Source organism: Heloderma suspectum, chromosome 7 (assembly GCF_057233095.1).
Source record: "Heloderma suspectum isolate Gila_16-S chromosome 7, 16-S_ref, whole genome shotgun sequence".
Taxonomy (NCBI): domain Eukaryota; kingdom Metazoa; phylum Chordata; class Lepidosauria; order Squamata; family Helodermatidae; genus Heloderma; species Heloderma suspectum.
Genome location: NC_139464.1, coordinates 45,088,085 through 45,113,496, shown reverse-complemented (window position 1 = coordinate 45,113,496; position 25,412 = coordinate 45,088,085). Strand labels below are relative to the sequence as shown.

Below are 25,412 nucleotides of genomic sequence, written 5' to 3'. Positions count from 1 at the left end.
TTTGTATGCACAGGCTCGTCTGGGGTTTAGCTGCCCAGCCATCATCCCAGCCCTTGTGAATATTCCCTTCTCAGATTCATTTCCTACCAATTCAACTTTGATATTTTTTAACCTGGTAAGCAGTGCAAGGTCTGTCTTTTAGTTAACCGGTATGGCAGGTTATGCAAATTATCAGGAAGTAAAGGAACATAAGACTCAAAAGGAAGTCACTACAGAATTTGGCAAGCAAATGTTTTCCCAGTGAATTTACAGTTTATTTCTCTTCGCTGCCACCACCTTTTGACAAAAGAAAATAACTATTCATTGGTATACAGAGACGATAGGTCTCATACATGGGATGAAATTAGCTGTTAAGCTCAGTATGCTATTATAGCACAGACAGGGCCCTACTAAATTGAGGCTATCAGTGTAGTCTAATTTGGTCTTCTGGTTTAAAATATACACATTTTCTCTTATCTCCAAGTAATTAAAATGTATATACCTTCCCCCACAATAATATGTAGTTTAATTATGTAAGGCAAGGTCCAGGGAAAAGGGAAACAAAATACTCCCTAGGTTTTAGTTAATGGAGATTGCTAGCTGAGCTCAGTCATCAACAATGACCTTTGGGTCTTCACATAAGAAACCACCTTATACAGAGTCAGACCACTACCCCATCTATTTATAAATATAGGTAATTTCTATCTCACCTTTCTAACTGATGTACTCAACGCAGTTTATAATAAAACAACAGATCATACAATGCAAAATCACAAACCAACAAGAGGCCAAATTTGAAGAATGCTTGCTGGAATAAAATGGTCTAAAGGAATAAAATAAAGAGGCAGGCAATGACACAACCAAGTGTACCTCCCTAGTCAAGCTATTCCAGAATCTGGGTGTTAGAACTGAAAAGGCCCCCTCTCTTGTTCCCATTTGCTGTATCTCAGATGGCAAGGGAACACAGGAGAGGGCCTCTGTAGTGGAATGGGATCCTCGGGCAGGTTTGTAGAGGTGGAAGCAGTTCTGAAGGTACCCTAGCCCCAGGTAATTTATTAGAGTATATTTATATGCCAATGTGGTTACCAATTTGTTTCTGGGCTCAACTCAAGGTGCCCAGAAACAAATTGGTAATTAAACTGGCATACAAATATACATGGTTATAAATAAACAAACCAGTGCAGTTGGTAAAGGACTGGTGGAATATACTCTCATTGTTCCCCGCCAGACTTCTAGCACCTTCATTCTGAACCAATTGAATTTCCTGGACCATGTTCATGGGCAGCCCCATGCACAATGAGTTACAGTAATCTAGCCTGGAAGTGATTAGAGCATGAATTACTGAATTTAGGTCTGACCTCTCCAGGTAAAGTCACAACTGGCATACAAGATGGAGTTGGTAAGAGATGCTCCTAGCGGTCATTCCTGCCTGGAAATCCAGAAGGAGCACTAAATACAAGAGCACTTCTAAGCTATGAACCTGCTGTTTCAGGGGAAGTTCAGCCCCATCAAAAACAGGTGGTACACCACCCACCAGGACTGTCTGATTCCCAAACTTACAGTACTTCCATTTTATCTGGATTAAACTTCAGTCTGCTCACCCACATCCAATCAAAAAACTGCTCCCAAGCTGGTTTACACTGTCCACCACCTCCCTGGGATCTAACACGGTGCTGTCTACTCCGACTGGCAGTGATTCTCCAAGGCTCAAGCAGAGGTCTTCCCAGCCCTGCTAAGCAACTGGATATACCATATATTGAACCTGGGGCCTTCTGCACAAAAGCATGTGTTTTACCACTGAGCCACGGATCTTCCTTGTCAGCATAATTCACTGTGATTTATAGCAGACCAGAGGGATATGGAACAGGAGGATAGGAGTCTAGAATCAGGCTTCACCAAAACCAATTAAATGCTGCTATATCTTGTCAGAAGATTTCTACTGCCTCTTTGATTCCTTGTTTGGGCAAGATCCCTCAAGGCTCTCTGGCTTTCTCAAGACTATTTTGAGCCAGTTCCCACATTACGTTAGACCATATTTTTGCACATTGCAGAAAGGGATTAAATGGTCTGCAGTACAACACTGACTAGAACACAAAAAATGAGTTTAGCTGAAGCAACTAACATGACTCTTAATGTGCATTTTGGAACATCAAATGCAGATACTACAAAAGGTACTGAAATTGATACCTGGAAGTTAGCAGCTTAAATATTAATAAATAAGAACAATTTCCATGCCTACTCCACTGTCATATGGAAATTGATCCAACTCCCTCTCTTCTGAAAAAGGGATGCTAATTTCATGTGACTAATAGGGAAAGGAAGGGCTCAGAACTCTTATGATCTTTGCAATTAAGATCACAAGATCAGATGTAAACAATGTCCGGTTCACATGATGACCACAGCCCACCATGGCTTATTTTTAAAAAAAACAACTCCACCTAACATGCACTGCAACCCACCGTGGCTTATTTAAGCCACGGTAGGTTGCAATGCGTGCCAAGCAGCTTTTGAATATTCAAGCTTTGACCACAGCTTGTCGTATCATCCGATCCCAGCAAGGGTGGTTGGTTGGCATGGTTAACAAACCACCCCCAACCTTAAAACAGCCAATGGGTTCTGGGTGGTCTGTTAACCATGGCAACAACCCCCCTTGCTAGGTTCATACAACACAACGAGCTGTGGTCGTGGCTTGAATATTCAAAATAGCCACCCACAAGCATCACAGATCACCAGTAGCTTAAATAAGGCATAGTGGGCTGCTTGATCATGTGAACCAGCCCACTGATATGGTTTGGGCAATAAACCATGTTTTATTGTTGGCTTTTATTGTTTTTATGTTTTTATCGCTTTTAATATTTTAACTGTTTTTATGTATTTTATTGCTTTAAGCTGCCTTGGGAGGGCTTCTGCCCTGAACGGTGGCCAAGAAAGGTTATTTATATATATATATATATATATATATATATATACATATATATATATATACATACATACACACACACACACACACACACACATATATATACAGACATACATACACACACACACACACACACACACACACACAAATAAAAACACAACAGCCCACTAAAGGTTAACTAACCCTTGGGGTTTCACAGCATGTGCAATCTGCCATTATGAATACGCAAGCCCCAGCTGGGGGTTGCCACAGCTTATGTTATTTGAACCCAGGTAGCAGGGGTTATTTGAGGGTTAAACAACCCTCAGATAACCCATGGTTTGTTTTAGGGTTATGTGAGGGTTCTTTAACCTTCAAATAACCCCCACTGCCTGGGTTCGGATGACATGACAAGCCACAGCAAGCCCTGGCTGAGGCTTGCATATTAATAATGGCAGCTGCCACACACTGCAGCTCTTTGCAATAAATTGACCCACGATGGGCTGTCATGTCATACGAGCTGTCCCATTCTATAAATATCACCTTTCATTAATCATAATTTACCTTTGATCCCCAGAAATCAATAAAATAACTTACTGGATTTAACTTGTAAGATTTAAAATAATCTCATTATTCTAAAAGGCCTGACCCTTTTTTCCCGCATTTAACATAGTCTTCAGCTGGTAGGTTGTGACATACATACGTTTGAACCCTGATCTATGGTGGATCACACCAATAGCATGATCACCATTTTCATTTTTTGCTCATTAATAGGAGGAAGGGAGCAGGGAAAGAACGGGAAGGAAAAAGCAGAAAGAGGGAGGAATGAGGAAACTGGAGATACATGGTAAGAAATTAGAAATGTGTGCCACACCTTAGATTAGGGTTAAATGCGAGTTCTGGTTCTAAAAGGGTTGAAAGCTCTTACATTTATCTGAACCAATCAACCATACTAGGCACTCAAAGTGGCTGTATGACCTCAAGGAAGAATTGTCCTCTATCAAGACAATAGCTCTTCAATCTGTCTCACATTTACAGCAAATCCGTGCTCCAATATCTCTCAGTTAAGATGCTCAATAATCACTGAAGTGCACATCCTCTTACCCGGATGTGGAAATCGCTGAGCTCCATACATTTGCACATCTCCAGGAAGAACTTAGAGCCTTCTTCATCCAAGATTATATAGACTGGGATCCGACGCTTGTATGCTGCATCTACAGTATCCCGGAAGATGTCCCTCTCAGTGAACTGATCCATGACTATTGCAATGATCTGGCCATGGATAGAAGGAGAACACACACTTATTTTAAAAAAGCAGTACTGCAAAAACACACAGAAGTATGCCTTGAGGTTATCAGGGCAAATGAAATATATTCATGATACCCTACACTATGAGAAATGTATGCTTTAACAAATTCAAAAAGCCATATTTCATAGTGTGGTTCTTAATGCCTATACACACTAGAAAGCTTGTTAGCTCTTGCTGAGAGCCACCCTGTGGCTTTTATGGAATGTTTTATGTTAAGTAGGTGTCTAAAGAACACCATAATAATTTTGTGCTCTCTTTGCATTGTATGGTCTCCTGGCTTCTCACAATGATTTAACTTGCATTTTCTGGAAGACACGCCCTTCTCCCACTCAGCAATGAACCAATTTGGTATACATACATCCAGCAGCAATGATCCTAGTCATCCCTTATGCAGAATTTAGTCAAAATACTTGGGAGGGGGGGGGTTGAAATAATTATGCATTCACTCTTTCAGTTTTCTCAAAAAAGAAAACAGAATGGCAAAAGTTATAATATTAGTAGCTAATAATAGTGATAATAATCAGCCACACAAATGTCAGAAGGTATCAAGAGCTCAGTGGAAGAGCATATGCTTTGTATACAGAAGGTGTCAGGTTCAATCCCTTGCATCTCCAGTTAAAAGGATCAAGTAGCTAGTGATGCAAAAGTCCTCTTGCCTGAGCATCACTGCCAATCTCAGCAGGCCAGCTTTCCCCAACCTGGTACCCTTCAAGTGTGGCCTAGAATACCCATCATCCACAGCCAACATGGCCACTGGCCAAGGTATGGGAAGGCTGGACTGAACAGTACAGAGCTATCTGGACAAACAGCCTGAGCTGGAATAAGGCAGCTTCCTATAGTGACTTCAGAAACAGATGTTGCTGGTTCTATATTGCAGTGAAGGCCTACTTCAAAGCGCTCCTCTCCGCCAATATTTTAAATTTGACTGTGTGTGTGTAGCAGCCATATCGGGGGTCAGACTAAGTAGCCTCATGCAGTCTCATGCTTCATGTTCTTGCTGAGCTCTTTCTCCCTTGAATATATTGTTGTAAGCTGATGAGACACAGGAATTCCTTATCTTGTCAAAGGTCATACAATTGTATATCTTGTTCTCTGCTGTTCTCTTCTGTTCTCTCCTTATCATGGCTACCCTATAACCCAGTTCTTGTATTATAAACAATGGTGCTAAGAGAAGAAATGTTGAGGACTGCAACCCCACACGAGAGGAGGAGGAGGAGCCATTTCATATGTGTCACAATGTCTATAAAACCAATGTGCTGATGTATTTCGGGGCTTCTGGCTCTTTGGAAATGATTCCAGCCTTAAGCCCGCGTGTTAAATAAAGAATCTCTTTTTCCTTCAGTCCGTGGTCTCTCTGACTCTGGGTTCTGCAACATGTGTACACACACACACACACACACACATTAAGTCTCAAATTGCTCCCTCCTTATCACTAGACAGTTATATGTAAAACTAATAGGATTCTTACAGTGAAGTTCAAAGTGTGTTTATTCATAAGTCCCCTTGAATTTAATGGGACTTACTTACACCCAAGTTAAGTGTGCATGAGAATACACCCTTAAGCTTACTTGTTTTTCAGATAAATGCACTGCTTTGAATTAGACTAGGAATGGTTGTTTGAATGAGCTTTCTCTCTTGCCATATTGGCCCATCCTGAATATTAGGAACATACTGTGTATGTTGACCAGTGTTACAAACACACAATGAGTCAACTCAAATATGGGAAACATTCATTCAAATTTTAGTCCCGCTTTGGGGTAGACTGACTATTCCTCTCCTGAATTAGATGCATTTCAAAAGCAGAATGTCTTTGGAAATTTACCTGTACCATGGGCTGGCTTGCACTGTTGCCAATCCTGATGGAGGTCAGCTGCATTTCACAAAGGTTGGAATTTGCTAAATACTCTCCTAATGGAAACAGGACCATACAAGCAGAACTGAGGGCCAGCAAGTACAAGTAAGAAACAGGGAGGTGCTCTTAGAGCTAGGTGCAAATCTGTGCTACCACACACATACTACCTACTGGGGAAGCTCGTTTACCCTGGAGCATTGCAGAGTCCAGATACTACTTATTTATTTATTATATTTCTATACTGCCCAATAGCCAAAGCTCTCTGGGCGGTTTGCAAAGATTAAAACATTTAAAAATACAATATACAGATTTTAAAAGCCAATTCCATAAAAACCACACAAACAGGAAAATATACAAGAACAGTTGGTCTAACTTAATAAGTTAGACCCCTTTTTCTTTCCTCTGGAGTTTCAATATACTCTGCAACACTGGATTACAACAAAGGCAACCATCCTTTTGTTTGGGCACAGGATTGAGAAGCAATGTACTACTCGCAACAGTATGTCCACAGGCAACTTATTTAGGGTGCAATCCTATGCATGTTTAGACAGAAAAATGTCCTACAACTCTCAGCATTCCCCAGCCAGGCTAGCTGGAGAATGCTGGGAGTTGTATTACTTTTTTCTGTCTAAACATGCACAGGATTGCACACTTAAGTCTCTGTGAATCTCAGTTATGTGCACCCATAAATGGGAGAAGAGGGAATATCACACTTTTTGTAAAGGTGTCTCAAGGCCAAACTGCACATTCTGCTGAATATGCACCATACAGCTACATCTTTGGCTTTTCTTTACTGGCATGGGGTGGATTGTTATTAGAACTGCAATGTGTGGGGAGGGAAGATCTAATAACTGTCCTCGAATAACTGAAAATTACCCTCCCCCCACCCTGTTCACTGGTGCCAATGAAAACTTTTTTTTAAAACCTCACAGGGATGTGTGATTTTCTTTCTGATCATGACTGGGAAGCGAAAGGACAAACCTCTCCCGCTGCATGCACTGCAGCCCCAATAACAATCACCCCTCTCCTGCATCTGTAATTAAAGAAAACCTGATGATGTAGCTGTATGCTACGCATTCAGTGTTATAATGTGTAGTTTGGCCTTCAGTTGCTCCAATCAGAAGTATTATGGAATCACCTGGTATGACATTTACTGGAGTAGTAAATAAATAGGACCTGCAAAAGCAGATAGTGAGAGGCAGGTTTCAAGGGAAAAGTACGCAGGGGAAGGATTACCCCAGACTTTATCTATTGAGTGCCCTCTAGAAATTTTGGACTACAACTCCCAACATTCCTGACTATTGCCTATGCTATCTGGGGCTGATGGGAGTTGAAGTCCAAAACATCTGGACAGTACCAGGCTGGAGAAGGCTGGGTTATGCACTCCGCTCCCAGCTGCTTCTGTGCTGCAGACGGCACTCCTCTGGCACCTTAGCAGTATATCAAGATTGTCACTTATTTGTATATACTTTAGAGGAAGAGGAGCAGAGGAGGAAGGCATGCATGAACCCACAACGTGTTTCCAGTCTTCCTAACCATGATATCAAAGATCATCTGACTTAAGTCTTTGTTTGAGTTTCTTAAAGTTTTAAAGTGATATGGGTAAAAGCAAGGCTTTGCTTTACAGTGGAGCTGAAGATAAATCCACAGAAGATTCCTGTGGTTTATGAACAGAAGATTCCTGTGGTTTATGAAGATTATGACAAGTATTAACAATTATGGTATTGAAGCCCAATCACTATCAGTCAGAATTATCTTGGACCCACCTTCAAATTATTTGGAAATTAAATGGCCATAAATTAAGCCATTTTAAGACACAGACCACCCCTGCCTCAGTTCCCCAAACTAGCCTAAATTAGAAATAATTTGAATATGGCCACTGGTGTAAAGAGACCATCAAGATCATTTATCTTTACAACCCCTGTGGTGTAAAATTTGTACTCATGAGAACACAGGTAAAGTCACCCAACATCTCAAAACTCTTCTACAGGAATAAAGAAGAGCTTAGGGATATTATTACATGAGCACAGTATTAAGATATCTGATTATGACTCTCTTAAAATTCAAGCACCTTCAGGCTCTGCTGGGTGGAGATTTTCCTGTTTATCCAAGTCAGCAAAAAAAGGGGAATTATTAAAATTAACCCATTGTGTGTTTCAGCTGCTGAGGCGGCTGGATTACAATCTCATTTATCATTGTTCTGACTCTTGTAAAGATGTTTACTCCAGTGATTTCAGGTGCAACCTTATGCATGTTTAGACAGAAAAAAAGTCCTACAAGTCCCAGCATTCCCCAGACAGCCATGATGGCTGGGGAATGCTGGGAAATGTAGGTCTTTTTCTGTCAAAACATGAATAGGACTGTGCCTATATATATATATACACACACACACACACACATACACACACACATATACACACACACGTATGTATTTATTACGTTTATATCCCACCTTTTTTACTCCTTAAGGAATCCAAGGTAGTGTACATAATCCTTCTCCTCCTCCATTTTATCTTCACAACAACCCTGTGAGGTGGGTTGGGCTGGGAGTCTGTGACTGGCCTAAAGTCACCCAAAGAGCTTCCATGGCCGAGTGGGGACTAGAACCCAGATCTCCCGACTCTCAGTCCAACACTATACCACACTAGATATAAAATCTATCACACATGCACAAAAACATTATGATAACCCAGTTTCACAGACATTCCCATCTCCACTGCACTCATGCAAATGATTGCACAGGCTTGAAGCATGTCACAGCAGGGAGGGAAATGAGACTGAGATAACATTAGGGATGTACGGATCCCTTACCTGGTTCCGGTCGGGGCATCCACTGGGGGGGGGAAGGCGATCCGTTCCTCCCCCTAGAATCCTCGACGGGGGGGAGGCGATCCGGTTCTCCCCCCCAGAATCCTGCCGGGACGGCTCTACTCCGTGGCCATGCTGCGGAGCCACCAGCTGGGCCGATCTGCAGTGGGGCATCCAGCCACTGCCGGGCTGGTGGGGACGCAAATGGCGTCCCTATGGTATTTACAGTATTTAAAATATGTAAAAATATTTACGTAGCCTATGACAGCTAAAGCAGGGACGCAAATGGCGGCCGCTATGCCATTTGTGCCCCTGCTCTTTGCTGTGATAGGCTACGTAAAGGGAGACCAGCCGGAGCTGCCGCCGCCGCATCCGCCCCAGGTAAGCTCCATCCCCGGGCGATTCCGCGGGGGGGCAGGAGGCCATTCTGCCACAGATTCCGGGGGGCTGGATTCTAAAGAATCCAGCCTCACTGGAGTCCGTGGCGGAATTCTCTGACATCCCTAGATAACATAGGATAGGATGGAAGGGCTAAATGATAAAACAAGCTGTTTCCAGGTATAATGCTATGCTGAACATTATTTATAGACCAAATCAATAATTAATCAGTGGGGGAAGAACTGAAGTTCAGTGGTAGAGCCTATGTTTTGCATGCAGAAGATCCGCAGGTTCAATCCCCAGGTAGAGCTGGAAAAGTCTTCTGCCTGAAACCCTGGAGAGCTGCTGCCAGTCAGTGTAGACAATACTGAGCTAGATGGACCAATCGTCTAAGGGCACAATCCTATGCATGTTTAGACAGAGAAAAGGCCTACAACTCCCAGCATTCCCCAGCCAGCCATGCTGGCTGGGGAATGCTGGGAGTTGTAGGCCTTTTCTCTGTCTAAACATGCATAGGATTGCGCCCTAAGTCAGTATAAGGCAGCTTCCTATGTTCCTAAACCTGCTATCAATACAATACCCTGTCCAGGGTGTAAAATTCTTACCCAAGTCATTTTGATGGGGAAAAAGCCAGTTTTGATTACTAAAGAAGTGGCAGGATATAGAGGCTTCACTGAACACTAACTAGTTCAGTGACAAAGCATTTAAGTAGTACTGTTAATGGAAAGAAACTCCTTCCATTAATTTTATTTCACAATATACTGGCTACATAGCATTTCTGAAGCATACCTTTTATTTTTGCATTAACTACATTTTGGGTCAGTGAATTTCCATTCAGTGTTACTCTGTAACCCACTCAATCATTAATAAGGTTGGAGAGCAAAACTGGAAGCATAAGAGAAAGGTAGGTACCTCCACTCCCCTGCCCAACAATGGGCATGAAAAGTCAGTCATATGGATGGTACAGTTTACATTGGTCCCTGTCAACCATGCAGATCCAGCAGGGACCACCAAGAACTGAAGCACCTCACTTGTCCAAACAACTACGGACCAGAAGTACAGTTCCTGAAATGAAAGCTATCTGCAAAGGCCTCTAAAGACACTTGTTACTCAGTGAGAAGGAAGCCAGAAAATTGGCCATAAGCAAGGATCAAAACAGACAGGAAACAGAGGGCAAGCGTATCTATCTAAAGCAGGAGTAGGCAACCTTTTAGAGCCTTGGGCACATTTGGCCATTTAATAAACTGTCCTGAGCATCACCACAAAATGGCTATCATGGGAGATGTGGCCATCAACAAGTAATATGCCCAAAAGATTGAGTACAAGGTAGAGGTGGGGGCTGAGCCCCGACACACCAAACCACTACTTTGAACCCACAGTTTTTAGTACCAACAGAAACCTATTTCACAGCAATCCTAGCAGCTGGTAAGAAAATGTGTTTTTTAAGTGGGAGGGGTAGGGCACCTTGATGGGTGCCAAGAAAGGTGCCCATGGGCACGACATTGCCTACTGCTCACTGAAAGAAGCATCTCTTCCCTTATGTTATGTACCTGCCTGGATCCTTAGGTCATCTTCGGATGCCCTCCTTCAAATGTCCCTGCCAAATGACATTAGGCAGGTGGCTACAAGAGAGGGTCTTCTCAGTTGTGGCACCCTGCTTGTGGAATGCCCTCCCCAGGGAGGCTTGCCTGGTGCCCACCATTATCTTTTTAGCACCAGACAAAGACATTCCTCTTTTCTCAGGCATTTTACATTTTAGATTCTAAATTGTACAGTTTAGATCTGAGAATTGTTAAGTGCCTCTGGAATGTTGGAATAGTTTTTATATACATTATATTGTTATTGTTGGTTATTTATTGGGTATTGCTTTTATTATGTAATCCACCCAGAGAACACATTTTTGGGCAGCCTAAAAATATAATAGATCCAGAACAGAAAGAACGTAATTAACTATGAATTCACTATCACAAGATGATGGCTACCAACTTGGATGCATTTAAAAGGAGATAGACAAATTCTTGGAAAATAAGGCTATCAATGACTACTAGTCATGAAGACTATATATTACCCCCAGTATTAAGAGGCTGTATGCTCCTGAATACCAGTTGCTGAGAAACACAAGCAGGGTGGGGGTGCTAGTGTATTCATGCTTGTGACTTCTCATAAACATCTGATTGGCCACTGTGCAAACAGAATGCTGGACTGGAGAAGCTTTTGATCTGACGCAGAACAGGTCATAGTCTAATGAGCGATAAAATATTTTCAGTAAATTTCTAGGGCTTAAGTTATTATCACCTTCACACATTGAAGGACAAAGAAAGCCACAGAAATCTTAAGCCTTACTATATACAGTGTGTGTGTGTGTGTGTGTGTGTGTATGTGTGTGTGTGTGTGTATGTGTGTGTGTGTATATGTGTGTATATATATGTGTGTGTATATATATGTGTGTATATATATATATATATGTGTGTGTATAGATATAGATATAGATATAGATATATTTGTAATACTCTGCAGTATGGGAAACAAAAGCATTAGAGTTGTTCCAAATACAAACGGGCAGAGCAATCCAAAGCGGTGTCAGGAAGGAGTGGTGGATCCTCTGCCACATTCCAAGCCCTGCCAACTTATGCTGGCTAGGGCAGAAAGTGTATGTGTATAGGGGGTACTTTTTTGCTACAGCAACTCCAGGCTGGTGTAGCTGAATTGGGGGCTCTGTAAGATACAAAACTGCCAATGACCCTCCTCTGAAACTCCCCATTTCAGGGTCTCTTGCCATCAGTAGCATCTCCTCCCTTCCCTCCTGCAGACACAGACATACACCCCTGCATGTGTATTGGTGCACCTCCAACCAATCCTATTGTCCTGCATTGGCTGCAATAGACCCTGAATGAAGGGACTAACCAAGAAGCAAGGTAAGGAAACAGGCAAAGGTCAAAGCACAGGCAAGCAGTCAGATACATGGGCTCAGGCAGGTGTGGTCGAGTCAGATACATTACATAGTCTAGAAGCAGAATAAAGAGAGTCCATGGGTCAGTACCATGGAAAATTAATCACAGAGCAATGTCCAAGAGTCAAGTTAGAAGATACAGGAGCTGGAAGAATAGCATTGTTTTCCACAGTGGCTAGGCAGACACTGAAGGCTTTTAATACCAGAGCCTGCTGAGCCCCACCTAGGCCTCTGGTCAGAGCCCTACTCATGAGTCCCTTTCTCCTGAGGAGTCCTTTGTTACAGTTGGGTACTTCTTATAGGAGCCTTGCTGATTTACCTCTTAAGGCTATGAAGCATTCTGGGACTGGGGGGTTGCTTAGCCTCTATTTCTGAAGCGGAGCTCAACTCTTCCTGTGGGGATGGACCCATGGTCCTCTCCCTTGAGGGCCCAGGCTTCCCCAAGTCTCCTGATATAGCATCATCTGTCTCTAGGGGCTCTAGCTCTTGGAGGAGGAGGAGGAGGAATTGTCCTCCAGCATGACAACTATCGCCCAGCAAGCTACTCTGAGGAAGTAAGACTGCACTCCTAGATACATTTTCTATATGGATTAGGACATACTGGAGCACAACAGGTAATATAACATCTGATAGCAAAAAATGCTTTATGCTGCAGGACAGATGAGCTCCTCTATCTTAACCAAACATGCTGATTCAACTACTGTAAAGAGTGAAACCCCTTTAAGAAGCCTCTTAGAATCCTCCAATTCTTTTCTGCTTCCTGAAACAGAGCTATTAATTTAGAGTCAGTCAACATGGTGTGCAGGTTCTTCAGGGCACACTGCAAAGAACAAGCCTCCATTTCTAAATACACTAGAATCATGATCATTAATGCACTGTAGCTGAAGTACCATTATGCACAGAACTGCACTTGTACATGTACTGAAATCGCATTGACATTGGCGTCATATGCAAATACACAAGGTCACACCATTAAAAAAACTTTTAAATATAAACAATGAAAACAGGACTACACATCCAAAAGAGAGGATATGATACTAATTCCCAAGTACATAAGGTTGCATATTGAATCACACCTTTAAATCCACCTAGATTAACTATCACACCAGACTCCATACTAACAATCATGTAATTAGAATAGAATCGTCACTATGCTGTGCGTGTGCATGTATATTAACACTCTTAACTATCCTGACTGCAGCTAGTTTGTTTTATGTGAAGTTGAGTAAGCAGTAAATGTGTAATGTTCAGGCCTAAAACCGTAGTCCTCAAAACACACTTTACTCGTACTTTTACTTAAGATAATTTAATTCTAAACTATGTAGCCATCACAACTAGAGTATTGAGCTGGGACCAATAAACCTAGAATTCAAATCTCTGTTCAGTCATGAAATTCCCGGGGTGAATCTGGCCTACTTAGTTACAGTGCAGTCTTATTGTGTGTTTACTTGGAAGCTGGTTCCACTGTATTCAACAGTTTATTCTCAGGTAAATGTGCAACGCCAAAGAGTGTTCAAACTACCGCACAATTGCACTCATTTCACATGCCAGCAAGGTGATGCTCAAAATCCTACAAGCTAGGCTTCAGCAGTATGCGAACCGAGAACTACCGGAAGTACAAGCTGGGTTTCGAAGAGGCAGAGGAACTAGAGATCAAAGCGCCAACATTCGCTGGATCATGGAGAAAGCAAGAGAATTCCAGAAAAACGTCTATTTCTGCTTCATTGACTACACTAAAGCCTTTGATTGTGTGGATCACAACAAACTGTGGCAAATTCTTAAAGTGATGGGAGTACCAGACCACCTTACCTGTCTCCTGAGAAACCTGTACGAGGGACAAGAAGCAACAGTAAGAACCGGACATGGAACAACCGATTGGTTCAAAATTGGGAAAGGAGTACGACAAGGCTGCATATTGTCGCCCTGCTTATTTAACTTATATGCAGAGTACATCATGAGAAACGCCGGGTTGGATGAATCACAGGTCGGAATTAAGATTGCTGGGAGAATTATCAACAACCTCTGATATGCGGACGATACCACCCTAATGGCAGAAAGCGAAGAGGATCTAAAGAGCCTCTTGTTGAGGGTGAAAGTGGAGAGTGCAAAAGCTGGTCTGAAACTCAACATTAAAAAAACTAAGATCATGGCATCTGGCACCATCACTTCCTGGCATATAGAAGGGGAAGAAATGGAAGCAGTGACAGATTTTACTTTCTTGGGCTCCAAGATCACCGCAGACGGTGACTGTAGCCATGAAATTAAAAGACGCTTACTCCTTGGGAGGAAAGCTATGGCAAACCTAGACAGCATAGTAAGAAGCAGGGACATCACCTGGCCGACAAAGGTCCGTCTAATCAAAGCTATGGTTTTCCCAGTAGTAATGTATGGCTGTGAGAGCTGGACTATAAGGAAGGCTGAGCGCCGAAGAATTGATGCTTTCGAACTGTGGTGCTGCAGAAGATTCTTACGAGTCCCCTGGACTGCAAGGAGGTCAAATCAGTCAATCCTAAAGGAAATCAGCCCTGACTGCTCATTGGAAGGACAGATACTGAAGCTGAAGCTCAAATATTTTGGCCACCTAATGCGAAAACTCTCTGGAAAAGACCCTGATGCTGGGGAAGATTGAAGGCAAAAGGAGAAGGGGACAGCAGAGGATGAGATGGCTAGATAGTATCACCGATGCAATGAATAAGAACTTGAGCACATTCCGGGAGAGAACGCAGGACAGGAAGGCCTGGCGTGCTATGGTCCACGGGGTCACGAAGAGTCGGACACGACTGAACGACTGAACAACAACAAAATGTGCAAAGGATTACAGTGTTACTCTCAGTCTAATGACTGTTGTGAAGATACCCATATATGCCATCCTGAGCAGCTTTCAGGACACGCAGTTTAAGAAATAGCAAAACGTGCATGTAGTTTGTGGACTCTATGAATTTCTGGGACTGGTTCCTGTAATCTCTCTGTGATATTTTAATACCATACCAGTCAATGTGCTATCCAGAGTCTTTAAATGGGGCCATGAGGATTAAAACTGAATCCTGTAATCTGGGGGAAATTTTAAAGTGCCAGTTACATTGTTTTAAGCACTTCTGAAGAGGCTTGTTATGAGCCATTCTATATAAACCAATTGGGCATGACAGCTGTTTGCCAAAGCTTTGCAGATGGCAGGGTGCTCTTATAATTGCCAGATACTCTTAAAAAGGACATTCCCTGTCCCAGACAGTCCTTACCCCCTCAGAACACAGCATGTCCCATATTTTTACATTTCCACAGAAAATAATGCCTTTTACTTCAGTGTTCAAAACTCCTAGGTTCCTCGTCATTTAATAAAAAACACTGATATAGCATTCATGACTACTAATGACAGACAGCCTTATCCTGGCTAAGCATATCTACTCTGAAATAAACTCCACTGACCTCAATGCACTTACGGCTGCATTCCTATATATGCTTACCTGGGAGTAATTACTATTAAACTCAACAGGATTTAATTCTAAGTAGACGACTGCACTGTAAGTACATTTAACATTGTGGCCTCAGAGAAGAGTAACAATAAGGCTGCAGTCCTTGACCACATAATCCTAAAACAAAAAAAGCAGCAGAAATGGATCTGGGTTAATCACTGGATTTTGTTTTCATAAAATGGATGAGCCATTAAATTTAATTGGACCAGCAGCCTTTGGTGCAATCTGAAATCTATATAGCAGCTAGTACAGCCTAATGCAATTAAGGGTGCAATCTGATGCATGTTTAGACAAAAATAAGTGAAATAAGTCCTACAATTCCCAGCATCCCCCAGCCAGCCAAGCTGGCTGAGGAATGCTGAGAACTGATGGGGTTATTTCTGCCTAAACACGCATAGGATTGCATACCAAGTCTTCAGTCTCCTCCGATACTCTGTTTTAATACTGTGACTATATATAGACTTTATGGCTTCTTCTATCTCCCCCACCCCTCTTTTTACTTAACATCCTACCTGATTAAGACTTCTAGAGAACTTGAAAGCTCATTCACTATTTTGTGACATTTTGGCTGATCCTCCTAATAAAAGTATTGCCTGAGCATGGATTTCACATCCAGAAACCCAGCCTGGTGTAATGATTGGAGTGTCAAATTAGGCCTCAAGAGACTAAAATTCAAATCCCCACTCAAGCATACTGGGTGATCTTGGGCCACTCACCATTTTTCAACCTAACCTACCTCACAGGGTTTTTATGAAGTTCAGGTGATGGGGAAAGGGCAACACATGCTGCCATGAGTGCTTTAGAGAACGGATGGGATAAAAGTGTAATTAAGAGGGCAATCCTATGCATGTTTAAACAAAAATAAATCCTATAGTTTGCAGCATGCCCCAGCCTGGAGTTGTAGGCCTTTCTCTGCCTAAACATGCACAGGATTGTGCCCTAAATAAACTAAGCATGTTGGGCACAATCCACTGGTAAAGTCTGGTGCAACTGCCATTCATTTCAATGGGGCTTGAACAGGGGAGCAGATTGTGAACTATTACTATAACAATTGGCCTACTTTCAAGAAGATTCATTTAGCATTATGGTATATCTTCAGTGAGAGAAACCAACAGGGGATAATGAAAGAATTTTCTGATGAAAACGTCCAAATACAGGTCAGTACTGTACAAAGACATGTTGGGGCTTGTTCTGTGGAGTTGGGTTTTTCAAAATGAAGACATAATTACGATGTTCCTCAGGGCTGCGAATAAAGAGACAACCCTTTCAAATAACCTAAATTCCAGAATTGTTGCTGGCGTTAGCCTTTAGCGGCGGCAAAAACATGTGGCAGGCGCTTCAGTGGGCAGCGGCCTAGGTCCTGTGGGCCATTCAACTGGGTCCAAGAAGAGCGCTGCCCTAAGAAGTAGTTCCACAGTGCCCTCCTGCCTTAAAAAGAAAAAGAAGTCCTCTCTTAAATCACAGAAGTGATGTGGCAACCTTTGTCCACACTTCCCCCTGCAAAACACAGAGCAGGCGACTTCGAGGCCCCTGAGGAGACGCGCATCCCCGTCGGCTCTGGAGGGCTCATAGGCGAGTTACCCACCTTCTGCGCCTGCTGGATCATTTCGCGCACCACTTGCTTGACGTGAGGCGCGTTGTCTTCCTTGCGCGGGTGCGTATACAGAGCCAGGCGCGTAACTCCTCGGTAGAAAGTGTTGTGAGTCCAGCCCATGTCCAGCGGTGGGATCTCGGTGTCGGAGCGCTCGGGCCAGTAAGCCAGTGAAAGGGGCTCCCCCGAGGGTCCGGTGAGCGCTTTGCCGCCCTCGAGGTGAGCATCGTAAGGGCGCCAGCCGGCCCGCAAGGCCTGCAACTCCTGGCTGGAGAGGAAGTCGCGCGCTTGCCCTTTCTTCAGCTGCTCCTTGTATGCCTTTTCGCCCTTACCCACCAGGAGCTCCAGGGCCCGCCGCTGCTCCTCGCTGTAGTAGTAACGCGGGTGCTGCTCGCTGAGCCTCTCGTTTACATGAGCGTCGTCCAAGCAAAGCAGCTGCGAGTCCGCCATGCTCCCTCCCTCCACGACTCACTTAACTGTCGAGTTGGAGCTGCCAACGACACCTGGGGCCCGGCAAGGAGGGGGGAGGAGTCGGCTTGTCCTGCCTCGCCTCTGCTCACCTGAGGCGGACTCGGCCGGCGCGGGACTTGCTTTTCCCCCAGCTGCGAAGTCAGAAAAGAGGCGCTGGTTCAAGGACACGTCTCCTCCGCGCGGGAAGAAAGAAAAAGTTAAGAACAAGCAAAGGCTGCTGCGCGCTCTAGGGTTTTGATTCTAGCAGGCCTAACATTGCTGGCTTCGCTCAGCCAAACGCTTGGGCAAGAGGCGCGCTAAAAATTACACCAAATGGAAATTCAATTCATATATTCAATTAACGTATGAATAACATTTCTGCCAGTGGTGCTCTGTTGTCTTAAACTGCAATCCGATACCCACTTAACCTGGGGTTAAGTTTCATTTACTTCTTTTAGGGTGCAATCCTATCCATTTTTAGACAGAAAAATTATCCTACAATTCTCAGCATTGCTGGCCAGGGAAAGCAGGGAGATGTAGGACTTTTTTCTGTCTAAACATAGATAGGAATATGCCCTTAGGAGGTGATCTTCACTTCCCTGTCCTGCCCTGCATTTTTCATTTCCATGCTTTCCTTAGAAATAAAGGACTAATATCCTGTCGATAGTAGAGAACTCATATACAAACACAAGCTTCCCCTTTTACAGCATACAGCGCACACAATCTCAATTTCTCTCTCTCTGTCTGTCTCTCTCTCTCTCTCTCACACACACACACACACACACACACACACACGGGAAAGAGACACAACAGCCAAACAGGATGGGACAGGGCATTTTTCTGTCTGAGATTTGCTCTGGTGAGAAATGCCTCCCATTTCTTACTAGATGACCTACTTCTCAACCTGACCTACTTCACAGGGTTGCTGTGAGAATGAAAATGGGGAGGCCTTTACCTCCTTGAGGAAAGGCAGAAAATAAATGTCATAAAAGGAAGTAAAATATATATAGATATACTAGAAAAACATGAATGTCTGACAGTATGTTCATAATAAGCCACCCTAGCATGTAAAATGGCCAATTGCATTGTGCTTTACTGTGTGCACACATGTACATGCATCAGCACTAAAGACAAGATGCATCCACTTTGAAATTTATACTGGGACTGTAGCTCACTAGTAGAGCACTTGCTTTGCATGCAGAAGGTCCCACATTCGATCCCCAGTGTCTAGGGGTAGGAAAGGAACCTGCCTGAAACCCTGGAGAACTGCTGTTACATAGGGCAGACGATGTTGAGCTAGGGGGACCAATGGTCTGATTGAGTATAGGGCAGTTTCTTATGTCCAAGCATTCTGACATGTATAATGTCTGCAACGAAGTTCATACCACTGAGTTCAGTGGGGTTTCTCTCAAGTAAATGTGTAGGATTGCAGACTTTCTGCACAATCCCATGCATGCTTACTTAGAAAGAAGTCCCATTGTGTTCAATAAGACTCACTCTCAGGTAAGTGCCCATAGAATTTCAGCCCAAATCTCTCTTCTCTCCCTGCCCCCTTCTTTCAGGTTACTGTAAGGCACAGAAAGAACTCAACTGATAAAGAAACTTGGGCTGAAATGCTAAGTATGCTTATTACTGGGGAGCTAGTATGCTGCTGTTCTCCTGCTGGTGTTGTGGCAGGGGGTAGCTGACTGGCACAATAGACGGGAACACCTCCGCCATCATCAGTAGCTGACCCAGCAAAAAGCTGGCAAAGAATGAGTGAGTCCCCACCACTTCAAATTCCCTACATGCATGTGCTCACACCACTTCCTGGGAAGCAATGGCAAAGTTGAATATCCAAGGAGAGGCCTACCCTCATTGTCAGTAATGGGAGGAGGCAGTAAAATAGCCAGAGAATATACTTAGGGCATTTTTACACCAGCCTAAAATCCTGCATTTAAAACGGGGCTTTCTGCTTCCATTTTAAATGCAGGATCACAACTGACTCCCTTTACACGTGCTTCCCCCTCCTTCTCCCCCTATCTGAGTCTTCCATTATCTTTCATTGATCTCGCTCCTTTTCTTGCAGCTGTAACTCTTTTGACAGAGGGAACTGAAGCGGAACACAATGGGGTAATTTGATAGGTCATCTGCAATCTATTTAAAAACAGAACAAAGGGCATTTAGTGCAAGAGAGCTTGGGATGATTGCTGTGTCATGTAAAGAGCCTGCAAACTTCTGTGACGGAGCAATCTCAATCGCAGGATAAAAGCCCAGTGTGAAGGAGCCCTTAAGGTGGAGCAGTTGAGCTAACAGGAAACAAACAGGCAATAAAAAGAGTCCAATTTCTTCATGTCTACTCAGAGAAGTAAGTCCCAGAACTAAATGAGGCTTACTCCCAGGTAAGACCCATTTAGCTAAGTCATAATCCATGGCTTGTTCTAGAGTTATGTGAGGATTGTTTAACCCTTGCACAACCCCCGTCACCTGGGTTTGCACAACATGACAAGCTGCGGTCAGGAAGTGAATATTCAAATCATGCCCAGCACACTCCACAGTGGGCTGTTTTGATTGTATGAACCGGGACTCTCTCATTCATTCATTCTCTCTCTCTCCCCCCCCCTTCACTTGGGACATCCCACAGGACTACCTTACCTTTCCTGTTGCTCTCCACAGCCCTCCCCATCACATCCCAGGTCTACTCACTTCCTCCTACCCCCCCCATTGGATCATCCCCAGCCCAGCCCCAGTCTTTCCGCTCTGCTGGGTTCCTTTGTGGGCCACCCCCAGCCCTCTCCTAGTTGCCTTATGGCCATCCCCAAGCCACCCCTTTACCAGACAGCAGCAGTGGAGCCTGTCCCTTCTTTTTGGGGCTGGGGGACTTGGAGCACTTCAAATCAAAGTGTTGACCTCCAGCCACCCACCATCTTTACTTCCTAAGAATGTGGGTCCATGTGGTGCCTGAAAAAGGAAAAAGAAAGAAAGCCACAGGTATCAGCAGGGTACTGTGCAGGGGAAGTTGCCTACACTTGCAATATAGGAGTCACATCAGCTATGCTTGATGGATTGCGCTCCCAATGCTCTGTAGTTTTAATGGCAGTACAGTTTGCTAGAGGCAGGAGGAATTGCCTTCTACATTTGGATAAAAGGTAATCTTACAGCATAAAATGTTCTGATGGGATAGTATGTTAGGCTGCTTCCTGGGTTGAACTGCTCATTGTGTGTGTTGAGTGAGTAATATTTCTTGGGGGAAGATGATGAAAAATGGAGAGAGGAAAACAGCAAACATTTTGTCCTGCAGGATTTATTTGCTTTTTTAATAACCGAGATGGCTGTCTGACAGGCTGCCCAGCAGAGTGGAAAAGTATAGACATAGATGGATTATGAGGCAAAGTATTGATCAAGCAGTAAACGTGCTTGATGAATGCAATTTATGACACAGATTTGCAGTTGGTCAAACACATTGCTGTATCAGTAGTTCATCAATGTGTGTTTATTTCCAGTGTGCATTCAGTGTACACGTAGTCCTTCTAAGGTCCCTTAGAGAGGGTAAGGCTGTATCTGTTCCTTCCAGAAGGAAAGTTTATCTGCCAATGCAAAAGAAGAATTCCTAATTCTAACTGCCCAGGATTGGGGTAGTAAGATTGGAGAACATACATTTGAAGCAATATTATTCCTACTAAAATCAGGGAAATCAGCACCTTAATCCTAACCCTTTTTTTCTCCCAGGCTTTTAAACTGTTTAAATTGCTGTTTTTAACAGTTGTTTTATCATTGTTTTTTACTGCTATTATATTTCTTTGTAACTTTTCTTGCTGAAGCACTACATAAACATCTTTTAAAAAATAAACCATTTGTTGGGTAGCCATCTACTTGGTGTATCATCATGTATTGTTGCATCATGTATTGTGGCTTGGCTGTTGATACGCCTCATTCTAAATACGTGCTGATGCAGCAAGCATTACAATTTGGTTGCAAATCAGTTTAAAGGAAGATACTTCAGCTTAAGTGTTTTGTAGGTTACCTCATGTAGATATCTTCTTTAAGTCAGATGATATTATCTGACTTAAATATAAATAATATTTTATAATATAATATAAAATATTATATTATTGTTAGAGTGTTCCTGTCCCTCTAGAGATTTCATCAAGGGACAAATTGTTATGGATGATCCAAATGTCTTTGTGCAGATGTCTTCTTACCAAAGTTATTCTTCAGTTATATGGAATTGAATCTTCCCAGCAGTTAAACTAAGGTTGTTTCCCACTGTGAAAATGCATTTCCCCCACCCCATTTGTGATGGTAAAAATGTTTGTTTCAATTGCAAATACACTGTGGAATGTGGTTGCATTTGTTGGCTACTGCCTGTGACTTCACTGGTGATGAGCTGTCTCCATATCCAATGCCATTTTGGGCACAATCCTATGTGAGCCATCCTGGGTACTTGTAAGCCTCTGAAGTTGGTGGCTTACGGGTATCCTGTGCAGAGCAGGAGTTTTTGCCCATCTAGCAGAGGCTTCTGGGACAGTGAGGGAGGGACGCTGGGACAGCCATAGGATTTGTTGTATGGCTGCTGCCCCGGTCTCCTCCCTTCCCCCGGGAATGCCCCCCTTTCCCCCTTTCCCCATCTCCGCACTCTGTTTTCCAGGTGCAGAGAGGTAGCTGGCGCAGTTCTCTCTGTGCTGGCTACGAGGAGGAGGGGAGGGGGCCAGGAGTGTAGGTTCCTGGCTCCAAGGTCGGAGCTGTGTTTCCAGTGTCAGAGCCAGGAAACTAAACAATCCTATGTCCCCTAGCGCTGTCTAAGGGGCATAGGATTGCTCTTCCCGTAACCTTTTTAAAAGTTGTATTTTTAAAAATATTATTTTATTTTAGAGGCTGACTGTTTCCCTGCTGTACCATTGCATAGAGCATCTGATTAACCAGCAAAGCGGCCTCCTCTGCTCACATATTAATCCCCCCCTTTCCATTCATGGACCATTTCCTCCCCCTCTACTTTTTAGGATTTGAAGGCTGTGTGGTTCTTGCCTCCAGCACTGTAGCTTGCGCTGTAGTGTAGGATTGTAGGACTGCCCCACAAATTTTAAAATGCCAGGGAAGCATGCTTTGAATGAATCATCTGGATAACCCCTAATAATGAAAATGAACAAACAGAAATGAACTAAAATGGCGCCTTTATGACAGAGTAACTACCAATTTTACCATTTTATTGTTTGAAGATCACAGAAATCTTTGGCTTCAGACTTCCAAAGAGATTGTGCTTCATTTGTCTGCACGTAATTAGATCAAGTGAATTTAGAGGGATTATTCACATAAATTAATTGTATGTGAATAATGATATAGAGACAGAAAGCCAAAAACTGACCTGTTTCCATTCCTTATAAAAGTAGTCCCTTTGATCTTCAGATGTGTGGCAGCTTGGAATGCATACCGAGACAGTTGTCTAGCCCATCACTGGTGCTCTCCATTAGGCTACAAAGTTTTCAGGGGGAACTTTGCAAATGTGTGCCACCACTGAAAATATCCTCCTCCTGTCTCTAAAGGACCATAACCAAGAAGGATAAAGCAGAAGGAGAGCTTCTCTAGTGTGGAAATGCTGAACAAGCAATTAGACAAATGGGAAAAGAACTAGCTGAGGATAGAGACAGATGGAAACCTAGGGCATGAAGAAGGTCAAGGAGGAAAGGCTAATCAAGTGTATCAAAAAAGCAGAAAGAGATCAAGGAGGATGAGAACAGAGTAGAGACTTTGCAGCAAGAATATTGTCAGAACGTTAGGGAAGTTTCAGCGGTGTGCAGAGGGAGAAAGACATATTGTAGGGCTGGGTGTGAAGTCTGTGGTCCTCAGCATCATCCAGCTCTCCGGGCATTGCAGGCCCACTTTTGCTGTCAAGGCCGCCCTTTCTTGCCTCGCAGCACAGAAAAGCTGTAATCTATGATCAGCAGAGCAGTATGTAATGGCAGTGAAAAAAGGGGGCCTAGAGGGAGGCTGGTGGGCTGGATGCGGAAGCTCCATGGGCCATGTTCAGTCCATGGACTGGAAGTACCCCATTGTTGTTGTTGTTTATTCGGTCAGTCGCTTCTGACTCTTTGTGACTTCATGGATCAGCCCACGCCAGAGCTTCCTGTCGGCCGTCGCCACCCCCAGTTTCCCCAAGGTCGAGTCCGTCACCTCCAGAATATCATCCATCCACCTTGCCCTTGGTTGGCCCCTCTTCCTTTTGCCTTCCATTTTCCCTAGCATCAGCATCTTCTCCAGGGTATCCTATCTTCTCATGATGTGGCCAAAGTACTTCAGTTTTGCCTTTCATATCATTCCCTCAAGTGAGCAGTCTGGCTTTATTTCCTGGAGTATGGACTGGTTTGATCTTCTTGCAGTCCAAGGCACTCTCAGAATTTTCCTCCAGCACCACAGTTCAAAAGCATCTATCTTCCTTCGCTCAGTCTTCCTTATGGTCCAGCTCTCGCAGCCATAGGTTACTACCGGGAATACCATTGCTTTAACTATGTGGACCTTTGTTGTCAGTGTGATGTCTCTGCTCTTAACTATTTTATCAAGATTTGTCATTGCTGTCCTCCCAAGAAGTAAACGTCTTCTGATTTCCTGGCTGCAGTCAGCGTCTGCAGTAATCTTTGCACCTAGGAAGACAAAGTCTGTCACTGCCTCCACGTTTTCTCCCTCTATTTGCCAGTTATCAATCAAGCTGGTTACCATAATTTTGGTTTTTTTGAGGTTTAACTGCAACCCAGCTTTTGCACTTTCTTCTTTCACCTTCGTCATGAGGTTCCTCAGCTCCTCCTCGCTTTCAGCCATCAAAGTGGTATCATCTGCGTATCTGAGATTGTTAATGTTTCTTCCAGCGATTTTAACTCCAGCCTTGGATTCATCAAGCCCAGCACGTCGCATGATGTGTTCTACGTACAGGTTGAATAGGTAGGGTGAGAGTATACAACCCTGCCGTACTCCTTTCCCAATCTTAAACCAGTCTGTTGTTCCGTGGTCTGTTCTTACCGTTGCTACTTGGTCATTATACAGATTCCTCAGGAGGCAGACAAGAAGTCTAACGTTTATTATGGCATACATTTTCATGGACTAGAATGTTGTTGTTAGTATTTAAGGTCCTGCAAGAGACTCTTGGTTGTTTTTGCTGCAACAGACTAACAAGACTAACCCGATGAAAAAATATAGCAGTCATGTAGTTCAAAGGGTTTGTAATTCATTTTCCATTATATTTATTTTTATACAGCCTGCAAAAACTTTAATCACAGGTGTTTGTTTATTTAAGGAAGGTGTTCATTATAAATAGGTAAAAGTATTTGAACTTAAATATTACGGTTCTTATTTAGGGTATATATTTCTGATGCTAATAATTCATAGACACTAAAATACACACAGATAGGTCCATAATTCTGTTTGCCATGGCAAGTGTTACATTGCTCTCTGGTGATCATGTCAAGCTGACTTTCAGTCTTCCTTTCCAGCTTGAAGCGTTGGTGTGTGTGTGCAGATTTCCCTGCAATTATACTGTGCTTTGGAAGCACCTTGTTGTTTGATGCTGCTGAGCTGCCAAGGTACTCCAGGCACCAAAAGAAGCTTCGGGAATCATTCTTGTGCTGGGCTTCCAAGGGGGTGTCTCCACCAGCGATTTACCTTTATTTATTATTTATTTATTAAATTTATTAATCGCCCATCTGGCTGGTCACCCAGCCACTCTGGGCGATGTACAACATATAATAAAACAGTTTAAAAC

General features: G+C 43.4%; 1 protein-coding gene across 1 annotated transcript in view; it reads right to left on the bottom strand.

Moving 5' to 3' along the window:
- The window catches only part of SACK1F (scaffolding CK1 anchoring protein F), a 40,488-nt gene extending 22,690 nt beyond the window's left edge, over window positions 1-17,798 (bottom strand). The window contains exons 1-2 of the mRNA XM_084809890.1: window positions 17,231-17,798; window positions 3,983-4,150 (exon numbers count right to left, since the gene is read on the bottom strand). Of these exons, the coding sequence (XP_084666016.1) occupies window positions 3,983-4,150; window positions 17,231-17,686 (624 nt within the window). The 5' untranslated portion in view covers window positions 17,687-17,798. The remainder of the gene's footprint in view (window positions 1-3,982; window positions 4,151-17,230) is intronic.
- Window positions 17,799-25,412: the final 7,614 nt, after the last annotated feature.